Here is a 14592-nt window from a genome sequence, read left to right as displayed (position 1 = left end):
TATCAGAATCTCAATAATTTATTTGTCTCACGCGCAAATTTCTAACTATTAAATTTTTATTGTATTTTTTATTTTCAATTCAATTGACCCGGGGGCCAGCTGTGATACATTTATCCAATCTACTTAATGTTCTTGATAAATAATAATTATGAAAATAAATAATTTAAAAAAATAATAATAAAGTTAAAAAGAATAAATTACAAAATACGTAGACAACAAAGTAAAATAAAAAAAAACATGACATTTTTCTAGTGTACTCATAAATAAATTTTCAAATAAATATTATTAATGAAGCTTTAGTAATTTTTTTTTTAATATTAATTATTAATTACTATCATTTTTTTTTATTTTGGTGATTAAAATCATGTAAGATAAATATATGTTATGGGAGTTTAAATATTTTAATTTTTTACAAGTCACAAAAAAATCATAATTACGTTAATTGGCTGGAATTTTAACCTCTAGTTAAGTTAAAAAAAAAATGACCACTTTCAGTAAATTTGTGATAAAATTTCCTTTAAATTGAGTACCCACAACATTATATTCAAAAATTACTAAAATTCGTTAATTAATGTAATTAATTACAGTAATTAATTTTGTCATTTTTTAAACATAGTGTTGTGGGTACTCATTCTACGGGAATTTCTATGAATTTTTCGTATATCAAAGACATTTTCTCGAAAAAAAGTAAATGGTCAGAAAATTCAAATAATTATGAACAATTACAGTAAATAATTAAAATTTCTTGTTCCAGTTGATTCATATTTCAAACTTAATATCTTCCGTGAATTCGTGACCGAGTTTCCTTCAGTTTGAGTACCCACATCACTATATTTTGAAATGTCAAAAATATGTAATTATTTTGAGTAATTAAAGTAATGAATTTTGATATTTTCTAAATATAGTGTTGTGGGTATTCATTTTACCCAGAATTTCATGGAGTTTAATAATATCACACTCGTTTATTTTTACATACAAATTTCATTGAAAAAAATTAAATTATTGTAATTGCGCTGATTAATATTAAGTTTTATTGGCATGCAGTAAAAACTAATCATTTTCTTAGAATTTCCGTTGAAATTCCCTCTGATTTCGGACCCACATCGATATATTTAGATAACTTTGAAAGTAAGTAATTTTTGAAAAATAAAAAAAAAATTAATTTTGAAATTTTTTAAGTACTCTAATGTGGGTACTCATTTAACTCAGAATTTAATTAGCATTTTCATGAATTATGTCATTAATTTTTACAATAAATTTAAGATCAAAAAAAAATTTTACTGCAAATTAAACTTGGAATTAAAAATAAAATACAAGTAATTAAAAAACGTCATAGGAAGCCATTGTAAGGAAATTTGATTTCCTACAACTTTTGTGTCTTATAAAAATTCTGTAAAACCCTTTTTTTCAAAGTTACAGTCCCGCCAAAATTTGACCGCGAATTTTAAAAATTTTCCCATCGATTCCTCTTTCCTTCAAATCATTTTATCTCTGCTCCTATCAATCCTAGCCTATTTTACCCCCTTACCAATCTTGTAGCTCTTCAAATTTCCTTTCCAATGAACCCCCATAACATATATTTATCTCTCATAGTTGCTGAGAAAAATGTAAATTTTCTTTGATCATTTTCCGAGTGTAAATGAAATAAAAAAAAATTAATTTGAAATTAAAATAAATAAAAAATTCCTCCCAGAACGCGTCAATTAGTGCATATAATTACTTATTACCAATAATTAATAAATTAATTACCAAAAGCTTCCACTTGTTATTAAAAATAAATAAAAAAAATAATAATAGAGCAAATAAATTTTAAATTGCGTTAGTGGCCTAATTAAATTAAATAAAATATTTTAAAAATCAATTAATTATATAATTAAATTTTTCAATTGATATATTAATGAATAAAAACAAATTCAATTAATTTATTTAATTAATTAATAAATTATTAAAATCACTATAAAAATTTTTACACACTTGCAATTTATCGCTTTATTTTTTTTTTATTTAAATTAATTAAATTAATTAATTAAAAATTGTAAAAATTAAAATTTGAATAAAAATGAAATGTATTTTTGTTCGTATTAATTAGGTGGATAATTATAATTGTAATTGTAATTTATTAATTTAATTAAAATAAATAAAAAATAAAATTTATTTAATTTGAGTTTTTTATTTTTCACGGAAATGCTGATAACGAGGTAAGAATGGGAGATAGAGGAAAAGTGAAAGAGAGCTTTTTTGTGGAGCGGAAAATTTCCTGTAAGAAAGGTTATGATGAATTTTAGTGAAAAATTGATATTTTAAGCTCTAGAAGAGTTTGAAGGTGTAGAGTTTATTTTATTTTGGATCGTTGCCAGAAAATTGGGTTAGTATTTTTTAAACTTCGAATATCTCTGTAAATATCGGGAATATCACAAAATGCATGAGGACCTTGTTTGTAGCCCTTTAAATTTTCTACAAAAAAGTTCTCTGTACTTTTTTTCCAAATTTAATATTTCAGGCTCTAGAAGATTTTGAACTTTTAAAGAATGATAAAAATAATGAAGGTCAAAAAATTGGATCAGTATTTTTTTAAACTATCAATATCTTTGTAAATATCAGGAATATCACAAAATTTATGAGGACCTTTTTTGTAGCCCTTTAGATTTTCTACAAATTAGTTCTTGATGATTTTCTTCCAAGTCTCATATTTTAAGCTCTAGAAGATTTTAAACTTTTTTGAACAATCAAAATTAGGACCTTGTCAAAAAATTGAGTTAGTATTTTTTAAATTTCGACTATCTTCGTAAATATCAAAAATATCAAAAAACTTATGAGGTACTTTTTTGTAGGCCTTTAAATTTTCTATAAGAAAGTTCTCTATACTTTGTTTCTATATGTCGTAGTTTGAGTTCTATAAGATTTTAAACTTTTATAATCAATCAAAATTAGAACTATGTCAAAAAATCAGAGTAGTAATTTTTTAAACTCTAAATATCTTTGTAAATATCAAAAATATCGAAAAACTCATGAGGACCTTTTTTGTAGCCCTTTAAATTTCCTAGAAAAAAGTTCCCCATACTTTTTTTCCAAATCTCATATTTTAAGCTCTACAAGATTTTAAACTTTTATAATCAATCAAAATTAGAACTGTCAAAAAATCACTAGTACTTTTTAAACTCCAAATATCTTCATAAATATCAAAAATATCGACAAACTCACAGAATCCTTTTTTGTAGCCCTTTAAATTTCCTACAAAAAAGTCTCCCATGATTTTCTCCATAAAATCAATATTTCCATCTCTAAAACCTTTTGAAGCTTTACCATAAAATATAATGAAAAAAAATCGTTTTTCATTTAAACAATTCCATTTAAAATTTCAATTATTTAAAAAAAAATTCAAACCCGCAATAAATTCTAGTCTTCTAAAAAATTATCTATCCAATTACAGAAACAAAATCAAAAAAACAATAATTAAAATTCAAAAAAAAATTTCTGTTTTTTTAAAAGTTCACGTTCAATTAAAAAAAAAAAAACAAGAAAAACAAAACAATTAACTCAAACAAACAATTAAATACCCATCAAATAATAACAATCAATACCAAATAAAAAAAAAAAAAAAAAACAATAACAACCTTCAATTCGTATAATTTCGTTAAAATTCGATAGTACTCGTACATATTCGGAAATATTAACAAAACTTACTATAGATTAATATACCCACTCATATATATATATATATATATATACATATACACATACATACATGCATACAAACATACATACATATATCCATGTATATATATATATATATATATATATATATATATATATATATATATATATATATATACTAAAACTTATACTAAAATATGAGGATAGTAGTGGGGGTATAGAAGCACGTTCGGGTTTGGACTAGCAGACTAGTGAGTAGTAAACTCTTCAGTATCTCGCTTGGCAGCGTTAGAGTTAACGTTCGTGCCCGTGCTCGCGCGCATTAATTTAAAAAAATAATTTAACCGACTCTCTTTATCACATTCTAAAATATTCTGTCTCTATCAGTGCCTAGTGTGTGTCGTTTACTTTCTATCTCTCTTCTCTAAAGTGACGTCACATAATTAGAGTAAATACAAAGTAGTTCTGATGGGACAGTGGCGTGCGCGTTATCGTTATTCATTTTATTAACAAAACATATTTTATTTTTTACTAAAAAAAAAAAAAAAAAAAAAAAAAAAAAAAAAAAAAAAATTGTTTTTTTTTTATTTTTAAATTAATTTATTAATAATTTTAATTAATTATTAATAAGTGATAAGTGCAGTGTAATTAAACTTTAGTTAATTAAAAAAATTATTTTTTTTTGAAAATTAATTATTGATAATTAATTACTAATGATTGTGAAAAATAATTGTGATTTTTATTTATTGCAATGGATAAAATAGAGGTGAGTTTTTAAAAAAAATTTTTTTTTTTATATATTTATATATATATGTATATATATATATATATGTATATATTTATATATAAATTGATTAAATGATATTTAGATTGAATTTTCGGATGGCTTTGTCTTACACGTCGACGAGCGGGAGAGGGGGCGACAAAATATATATTTAGAGGGTGGGGGTAAGGGGGGTGGGGGCGGGAACGAGAGCGGGTTTAAAAGTATCTAGCTCGTTTGCACTCGCGCGCATTGTGAGTACGTGGGTAAGAGAAAGAGGGAGAGAATTTGGTTTATGTGTGAGTGCGTGCGCAGGTGAAGAGGAGGCTGGGGGGAGGGGGTAGAAGAGTGGGGATAATTGAATTTTTTTTTATATTTGAATATTTGAATTTTTGTTGTTGTTATTAATTATTATTGATTTTTTTTTAAATAAAAAGTATTATTGGGAAATTTTAAACAAATTTAGGAAATTTATGTAGAGTATTAATTTAATTATTGTTAATTAATTAGTGAAATTAGAAAAATAAAATTTTTTTGAGAATAGGAAAATTGAGGAATTTTTGGAGTAGACGAAGGGAAGACGAGTAAAATGAGTACCCACATGACTATGATGAGAAAATTTTGTAATTTGATGGGGTAATTGTTAATTACATGTGGGGAATAATTAGTTATTTTTTAGAAATTAAATACAGGGATGTGGGTACTTGAATGAGAGGGAATTTTGTGAGGAAGATGGTTTGAGTGGTTTGTTTTTATTTTAGAGGAATTTAAAAATAAGCCATTGGAGTCGAATTACGGAAGCTATGGAGAGTAAGAGATTATTGATTATTTTTGATAAATTTTTTGGTTTCTTAATCTGATGATTGGATTGAAGGAAATTTTATGATAAAGATGAGAGATTTTTTTATTTTTTTTTACTGCGAAAAATTGGTATTTAGATGGCTAATTATTTTTAGTTTAATGATTAAAAGTTTAAGTGACGTTGGTTGGAAAGTTGATGAAGAGACGCGTGGAATGAGTACCGACAAGGCTAGATTTCGAGGGGGGAGTGATTGCTTAACTTGATTGTTAATTAATTGTCTATTGAACAGCTTCTTGTTATTTGGGGACTATCGGTTAAAATATATTGATGCGAGTACTCATTTTACTCGCGCTCACATCCTCGGACCATAAAATTTACACTTTTTAAAAAAAAAATTAATTTGTTTACAAAAAATATTTTTGCAACATTATTTTAGTCACGGAAATATATCGATGTGGGAACTCAAGCAAGAGGAAATTTCTTAGAAAAATTAATTACACCAGTCAGCATTCTAGTAAATTTAAAAAAAAAATGATTATTATAATTATTTTTGAGAAAATATTTTTTTCGACAAAAATAAATTTGATATCTGAGTCACTGATGAAATAACGAGTAAAACGAGTACCCACAACGTTATGTTGTGATATCATGTTTGTTATAAAATTCATATGTTAACTCATTGTTTACAATTCGCGGTTCAGTACTTTGGTAGCTCTTGTTTTAAATATATCGATGTGGGTACTCATTTTACTCGCAATGATCTCCTCTGTCACTTGAAAATATTTTTTTTTTATAAAAAAAATGAGTTTGTTAAAAATAATTATAATTAATACCTTCTACTTATTTTTTTTTCTCATTTTTTTTTTTCCAAAAAATAATTATCATTTTTCCAAAGTTCATTAAATTCCCCATTGAATGAGTACCCACAACCCTATACTCCGACCATAAATAATTACTCTTCTCCATTTGTCAATTAATTATTTATAACAACCGCCATTTTATATCAATTATTTTTCCATAAAAATATATCGATGTCGCAACTCAAACTTCCGTGAATTCTCGCAACAATCCAATGCAAGCATTCGCTTTACAAAAAAAAATACTTTTTTTAAAATAACAATCATTTAATTAACATGTTAACTCATTGTTTATAATTCACGGTTTAGTACTTCGATATAGATCTTATTTAAAATATATCGATGTGGGTACTCATTTTACTCGATATTGTTTCCTCTATCACTTAAAAATATTTTTTTATTAAAAAAAAAAAGTTCATTTTGTAAAAATAAATTTATTTATTACTATTGATAATTTAATAAAAAAAAAGTTATAATTTATTTAGATGATCAATGTATATATATATACATATATATATACTTATCAACTCTCACCAACTTGTGATTGTATTCGTTCTAGACCCACGGACTTGTAATAATAATAATATACTCATACATTTCCTTCCTTTATATATGTATATACATATATATATATATGAAGTGGGGATGGAGTTTAGTCTCACGAGAGATCAAACACGAGCATGCAAGTAATTTTATTTTTATCATTTTTTTGTGGACTTTACATATAAATACGTTGTGATAAATTTAAAATTTTCATTAATTTAAAATTTGATTGGTAATAACTTATAAAATATATATGATAAATATATATAATATATGATCGTTGGAAAGGAAATTTAATAAGCTATAAATTATGTCTCTTAAAAAAACTCAAAAAAATCAATAGTTTTAAAGTTATAACGTTTTAAACCTTTTTAAATTACTTTCATATAACAATTTTTTTAAAAAGCTTCAAACGGTCGTATCTTTGAAACTATTGATTTTATGACAATTTGCAAAGACACAAAAGTTGTAGAGCGGAAAATTTCCTGTCCGATTACGGCCCAGTCTACTTTTCAAAAAATTTTTTTTACTTTAGTTTAAAGAATTAATTTTTTAAACCAATTAAAGTTTTAATTTTTATTATTCGATTATTTTAAGGAGTAATTGAAATAAATTCATGTTGTTGGTGGTCATTGGAAAGGGGATTAAATTTCCTACAATTTTTGTTTGGAAAATTTTTTTCTAAAACCGTTTGTTTAAAAGTTAGAGGCCTTAGAAGAGGTTTTTAAAAATGAACAATAAATCTGTCTAGTTTTTATCTTCAAACGCTTGTATTTAAAAAACTATCGGCTTAACGATAATTTTCATAGACATTAAAGTTGTAGAGAATTAAATTACCTCTCTAATGACCACCTTTGAAGTCTCATTATTTTTACTACACACTGAGATATATTCAATTTAAAATTAATTGTTTTCTTTTCCTTTGATTTTCATTCTTCATTTTATTATTTTTTAAAATAAATATTAATAATAATAATTATCGAGTTAAAGAAAAAATAATTTTCACTCAAATGAAAAAAAAAAATATATAAAATTTATTTTTAACATACGCCGGGTGGGTTGGAGAGAGGGGAAAGTAATAGGGGGTGGAGCTGAGCGAGGGAGAAAAAAAATTAACGAGGGTGAGGGTTGACATGAAAAAAAAAAATAAAATAAAATGAAATGTAACATTCGCTACAAAAATAATGAAAAATTTTTTCAACATTTTAATTATCTATTATCATGATTTATTACGATCATAATTTTTATAAAAAAAAAATTGATACTTTTTAAACTTCAGATTTCATCATAAATATTTTACATAAATTCGAAGCATGGCAGGGTTTCAAAAAGGAAATTTAATTCTCTATAATTTTGGTCCTCATACATTTTTTTTAAACTCAATAGCTTACGAGATGCAATCATTTGAACAATTTTAGAAATATTGGGGGTTTAAAATGAATTTAAATCGTTTAAAAGCCTGTAGCTTTTGAAAAATTGATGTTAGCAAAATTTTTAAAGAGACAAGAATTATAGCCCTTTAAATTTCCAATCCGATGATATACTATGACTTATATTTACTTTATAAATTTGATAAATTATAAGTATTTGAAGTCGATTTAAAAGTTTTGATGTCGAATTTATTTCTCAATTATTATTTAAATAAAATTATTCATCAACAACAAAAATAATAATAATTACAGTAAAAACAACGATATATAGCAATAATTACAGCAATAACATGAACGAGAACAACATGAACAACAATAACAACAACAATGATAGTAACAATAACAAAAACATAAACAACGACTAAAACTACGGCATCAACAACAACAACAACAACATGAACAATAATAACAGCAACAAGATAAACAACAACAATAATTACAGTAACAATAGTAACAACAAAAACATGAACGAGATAACGAGAACAAGATAAACAACACAAACCTGAACAACAACGACAGAAAAAATGGCAACTACAACAAAAACAACAGCAACCACAACAGAAACAACGGTAACTACAACAAAAACATGAACAACAGCAACGACAGAAACAATGGCAATTACAGCAACAACAAAAACATGAACTATAACAACAACAACAACAACAACAACAACAACAACAGAATCAAAGTAAACAACAACAACAACAACAACAAAAACAAAAACAGTAACAACAGAAACAACGGCAACTACAACAAAAACAACCACAACAACAACAACTACAACAACAAAAACAACCACAACAACAAAAACAACCACAACAACAACAACAACGGCAACTACAACAACAAAAACACGAACAACAACAACAGAATCAAAGTAAACAACAACAACAACATAAACAACAACGAAAAAAAAACAGTAATAACAGAAACAACGGCAGCTACAACAAAAACACGAACAACAACAACCAAAACATGGACCATAATAACAACGTCAACTACAACAGCAACATAAACAACAACAAAAACAGTAACGACAGGAACAATGGCAACTACAACAACAACAACACAAACAACAACAAAAACATGGACCATAACAACAACAACATCAGAAACAACATCAACTACAACAACAACAAAAACTGTAACAACAGAAGCAACGGCAACTACAACAAGAACAACGAAAACACGAACAACAACAACAACAGAAACAACGACAACACCATCAGCAGCAGCAACACGAACATAAACTGCAAAAACAACAATAATAATACTAATATCCAGTAATAGACAATATTAATAATAAAAATAATAATAATAATGAACAATTGGTAAATTATAAAATTAGCATTAATTGATAAATAAATCAATATCATAAATGCGTAATTACTATTAATGTTTTTGCATTCACTTAAATATAAATATATATATCTGTATATATTTTCATGTACATAAATTTATGTATGAGCAAGCAAAAGAGAATTAAATGAATACATTTTATATGCTTGTGTGTTTAGTTATATACATACATGTATGTACGTATATGGATGAGTATATAAACGAGTTTGAGTATACAAATAAAAGTTAAATATCTGTTGCAATATTTTTATTTATTTAAGTCTTTAAAGTTATTTATTTATTTAAATGAATTTTTAAAAAATAAATTACATTAATTTGTTTATGTTTACTTATATTCTATTTAATTATGAAAAAAAATAGTTTTTAAAAATCAAAGTATTTTAATTAAAGTAATAATTTAATTTATTTTGTGACTAATTTGACTGGAAATTTTTTTGAATTTGAAAAATATATTTTTAGAACTTAGTAATGATTATTATTATTATTATTATTACAAAGTTTAAATTGCTGATATCTCGGAAAATATATAAGATAAATATATGTTATGGTATATCATTGAAAAGGTAATTCAATTTCCTACAATTCAAGTCTCATTGAAAAATTCAAAAAAACCATTTTTTTAAAAGTTACCGGGTTTTAAACAATTTAAACACTTTTTCGACATTTTATAGCTTAAAAACTCTTCAAACGGCTGTATCTTTAAATCTATCGGTTATTAAATATTTTTTCTAAGGACCAAAGTTCTAGATCATCAAATTTCCTTTCCAAAGACCTCTGATGATCCAAGAATATCTCAAAATTTTAAATTAAAAAAATAAAATTATTTTTCAATCTCCAAATTTTTCATCAATAAATAAATAATCTCAGGTTGTAATTAAAAAAAACCATATAATTAATATTTATACCCCAGTAAATTTAATTTTCTACAACTTTAGTCTCTTAAAAAAAAACCATAAAATAATAAACTAAAAAGTTACAGTCCCTCAAAAATCTACTCCGCGAATTTTATTTATTTTCCATCGATCCCTCCTCCCTTAAATCCTCTCTATCTCCCTTCCTATCAATCCTAGCCGATTTTGTCCCCTTACAAATCTTGTAGCTCTTTAAATTTCCTTTCCAAAACCCTCCCATAACATATATTTATCTCTCATACTTTTCTCATAATTTTGAAAAATTCCTTTGACTCAAATTAGAAATTCAATATTACACAGTAATAACATTCCAATGTTATTACTGCGCTATCATATAATTACGCCTTTAAATTATTTATAATATATATACATATATATGTACATATTTATATATATTAGTGTTATTTTAAATGTTATCGCGTCATATAATATCAAGTTACAGTTAAAATAAATGTAAAAATGGAAATTGAATTTTAATTGGAGCAAAAAATTTAAAAAATGAAAATATATATAAATATATATGTATATATTTTCATAAAAAATTAGTAAATATATAAAGGATAAAAGGAAAATTGTTTTATTGTTGAAATAGCCTTGAGATGGTTACTCGGGTACGAGAGAAAAGAGAGAATCTGGTAAAGCCAATGAGTGAATAAAGATAGAATATATATATATATAAATATATATAGATATATGGCAAAGTATAAGACAAAGAAAGAAGAGGAGCAAGAGGAATGAAATGAAATAATAAATATAAATGTTTGGATGTAAGAGAGTGAAAAAGATAACGAGTGTCTTGTTTTCTTTACTGGAGTGAGCGAGAGAGGAAGGGGTAGAGTAGGGGAAGATTTGGGTGGGAGAGAGAAGGAAGGAGAGTGGGGGAGGGATGGAGGGAGATAAAAAATTTGGTAAGTCATAAAATTAATAAGAATAAAAGAGAGAGAGCTGACGGTAAAAAACGTAGAAAAAATAATAATAGTGAGGTAGGAGAGGGGGTGGGAGGGGGGGGGGGGGTGAACGGTTATAATATAGAGGGGATTTGAACTTAACATGAAGATGAGAAAGATAGATGTATTTAAGACGTGTTTATATATATAATTTTTTTATGAGAGAGAGAGTACTTACATGATTTAATTGTTAGTTTTTTTTTTATTTTGAAATTTAATATTTTTAAAGATTTTTAATTATGATAATAATTATTATTATTATTATTACTAATAATAACTATAACGATAATAATAACATTAATAATAATAATAATATTAATAACGTTCGATAACTTAATTATTATTATTATTATTATTATTATTATTATTATTATTATTATTATTATTATTATTATTATTATTATTATTATTACTATTATGATTATTATTATTGTTAATGTTATTAGTATCAATATTGTTATTATTAGCAATACTAACAATAATAATACTAATAATAATAATAATCACCACAACTATTATTGTTAACACTACTGTTATTATTAGTATTATTACTATTATTATTATTGTTATTATTAATATTAACAGTGACGATAGTGACAATATTATTATTATTATTATTGTTATTATTATTATTATCGTTATTGTTAAGATTTGTAATAATAACAATAATAATAGTAGTAATAACAATAATAATAATAATAATAATAATAATAATAATAACAGTAGTGTTATTAATAATAATTCCGGTGATTATTATTATTATTACTATTATTATTGTTATTATTACTAATAATAACTATAACGATAATAATAACATTAACAATAATAATAATATTAATAACATTCGATAACTTTATTATTATTATTATTATTAATATTATGTTTATTATTATTGTTAATGTTATTATTATCAATATTGTTATTATTAGCAATAGTAACAATAATAATACTAACAATAATAATAATCACCACAACTATTATTATTAACACTACTGTTATTATTAGTATTATTACTATTATTATTATTGTTATTACTAATATTAACAGTGACGATAGTGACAATAATATTATTATTATTATCGTTATTGTTAAAATTTGTAATAATAACAATATTAATATTAATAATAGTAGTAATAATAATAATAATAATAATAATAATAATAATAATAATAATAATAATAATAATAATAATAATAACAGTAGTGTTATTAATAATAATTCCAGTGATTATTATTATTACTATTATTATTGTTACATTGTTAATAATAACAATATCGATAATAATAACATTAATAATAATAATGACAATAACTATAATAATAATAATCATCATCACTATTATTATTATTATTATTATTATTTTTTTAATGAAAAAAAAAAAAAGAATTATTATTATTATTGGTATTAATAATAAAATTCGAGATTTATGATAAACGTTAATTTTAATAATAATGATTATTAATTCTATTGATTATTATTATTATTATTATTCATTAGATTACGAATTTTATGTTGAATTTTTTTATCAAAATTAGAAAAGGATTAATAAAAAAATACTATTTATAACGTCTGTAAATATGAATAATAATAATATTATAATTATTATTAATTTAAAAAAGTTATAGTTATCTATAAATGTCCATACTTTCTAATAGTATAAAAAGTATAGCTGAAAATGATAAAAATAAATATATACAATATAGTAGTAATATTCATAATTAAGATAGTTTACTATTATTATTATTAAAATTATTAATGGCAATAATTATCTATAATATAGATATCATTGAATGTAAAACATAATAAATTGTAGTAAAGAATAATAATTTTTATTTTTTAATTATAATTATAGATTATTATTTACTATCGTATATTTTTTTTTTTTAATGTAAATATACATATATTCTGTTATTATGACTTAAAAATATACTGATAATAATTTATATCAGATTTAATAATAATAATAATAATAATAATAATAATAATAATAATAATAATAATAATAATAATAATAATAATAATAATAACAATAATAATAATAATAATCGTGGTTATTATTATTATTATTATTATAGTTATTGTCATTATTATTATTAATGTTATTATTATCGATATTGTTATTATTAACATTGTAACAATAATAATAATAATAATAATAATAATAATAATCACCGAAAATATTATTATTAACACTACTGTTATCATTATTATTATTATTATTATTATTATTATTATTATTATTATTATTATTATTATTATTATTATTATTATTATTATTATTATTATTATTATTATTATTATTATCATCATTATTATTATTATTATTATTATTATTATTATTATTATTATTATTATTATTATTATTATTATTATTATTATTATTATTATTATTATTATTATTATTATTATTATTATTATTATTATTATTATTATTATTATTATTATTATTATTATTATTATTATTATTATTATTATTATTATTATTATTATTATTATTATTATTATTATTATTATTATTCTTATTATTATTATTATTATTACTATTACTACTATTATTATTGTTATTATTACAAATCTTAACAATAACGATAATAATAATAATAATAATAATAATAATAATAATAATAACAGTAGTGTTAATAATAATAGTTGTGGTGATTATTATTAATATTAGTGTTATTATTGTTTTTATTGTTAATAATAACCATATCGATACTAATAACATTAACAATAATAACAATAATAATAATAATAATAATAATGATAATAATCGTATTTATTAATATTGTCATCGAAAGTGTTGTTATCATTATTATTATTATTATTATTATTATTATTATTATTATTATTATTATTATTATTATTATTATTATTATTATCATTATTATTAATAATATTACTAAAAAAACTTACTAATATCCATTTAAAAATTTATATTTTAATTAATAAATTTTTTATATGCATAAAAATACAATTTTTTTTATCTTATTTTTAGCTTTAAATATATTTATACATATATACATACATACAAAAAAATTCTAATTTATACACCGTACAGTCCAGCGCAAAATTTTATTCGTATCTTTATTTACTTCAAACAAAATTTATTTTAATTTATTATTTATTTTTTAAACTTTATTAATTATTTTTTTTTTATTATCATCACAATTACCCAATTGTTTAAACAATTATTTTATTTTTATTTAAAATTTAAACTAAAAAAAAAATACGTTTAAAAAATTTAATTACTCCGTCAACTTTCTAAAGTAAATTAATCACTAATTTTTTTTTCTTTTTTCTACAAAAGAAAAAAAATTTTAATTCAA

The 14592-nt window shown here is 22.3% G+C and overlaps 1 protein-coding gene across 1 annotated transcript in view; it reads left to right on the top strand.

The window, feature by feature from the left end:
• Positions 1-4259: 4259 nt before the first annotated feature.
• LOC130675148 (myb-like protein A) overlaps positions 4260-14592 on the top strand; it is a 33894-nt gene continuing 23561 nt past the window's right edge. The window contains exon 1 of the mRNA XM_057480667.1: positions 4260-4420. Coding sequence (XP_057336650.1) covers positions 4406-4420 — 15 coding nt within the window. The 5' untranslated portion in view covers positions 4260-4405. The remainder of the gene's footprint in view (positions 4421-14592) is intronic.

This window comes from Microplitis mediator, chromosome 9, assembly GCF_029852145.1.
Source record: "Microplitis mediator isolate UGA2020A chromosome 9, iyMicMedi2.1, whole genome shotgun sequence".
Classification (NCBI taxonomy): domain Eukaryota; kingdom Metazoa; phylum Arthropoda; class Insecta; order Hymenoptera; family Braconidae; genus Microplitis; species Microplitis mediator.
The sequence above is the reverse complement of the archived record's forward strand: the minus strand, read 5'-3'. Positions and strand labels throughout refer to the sequence as shown.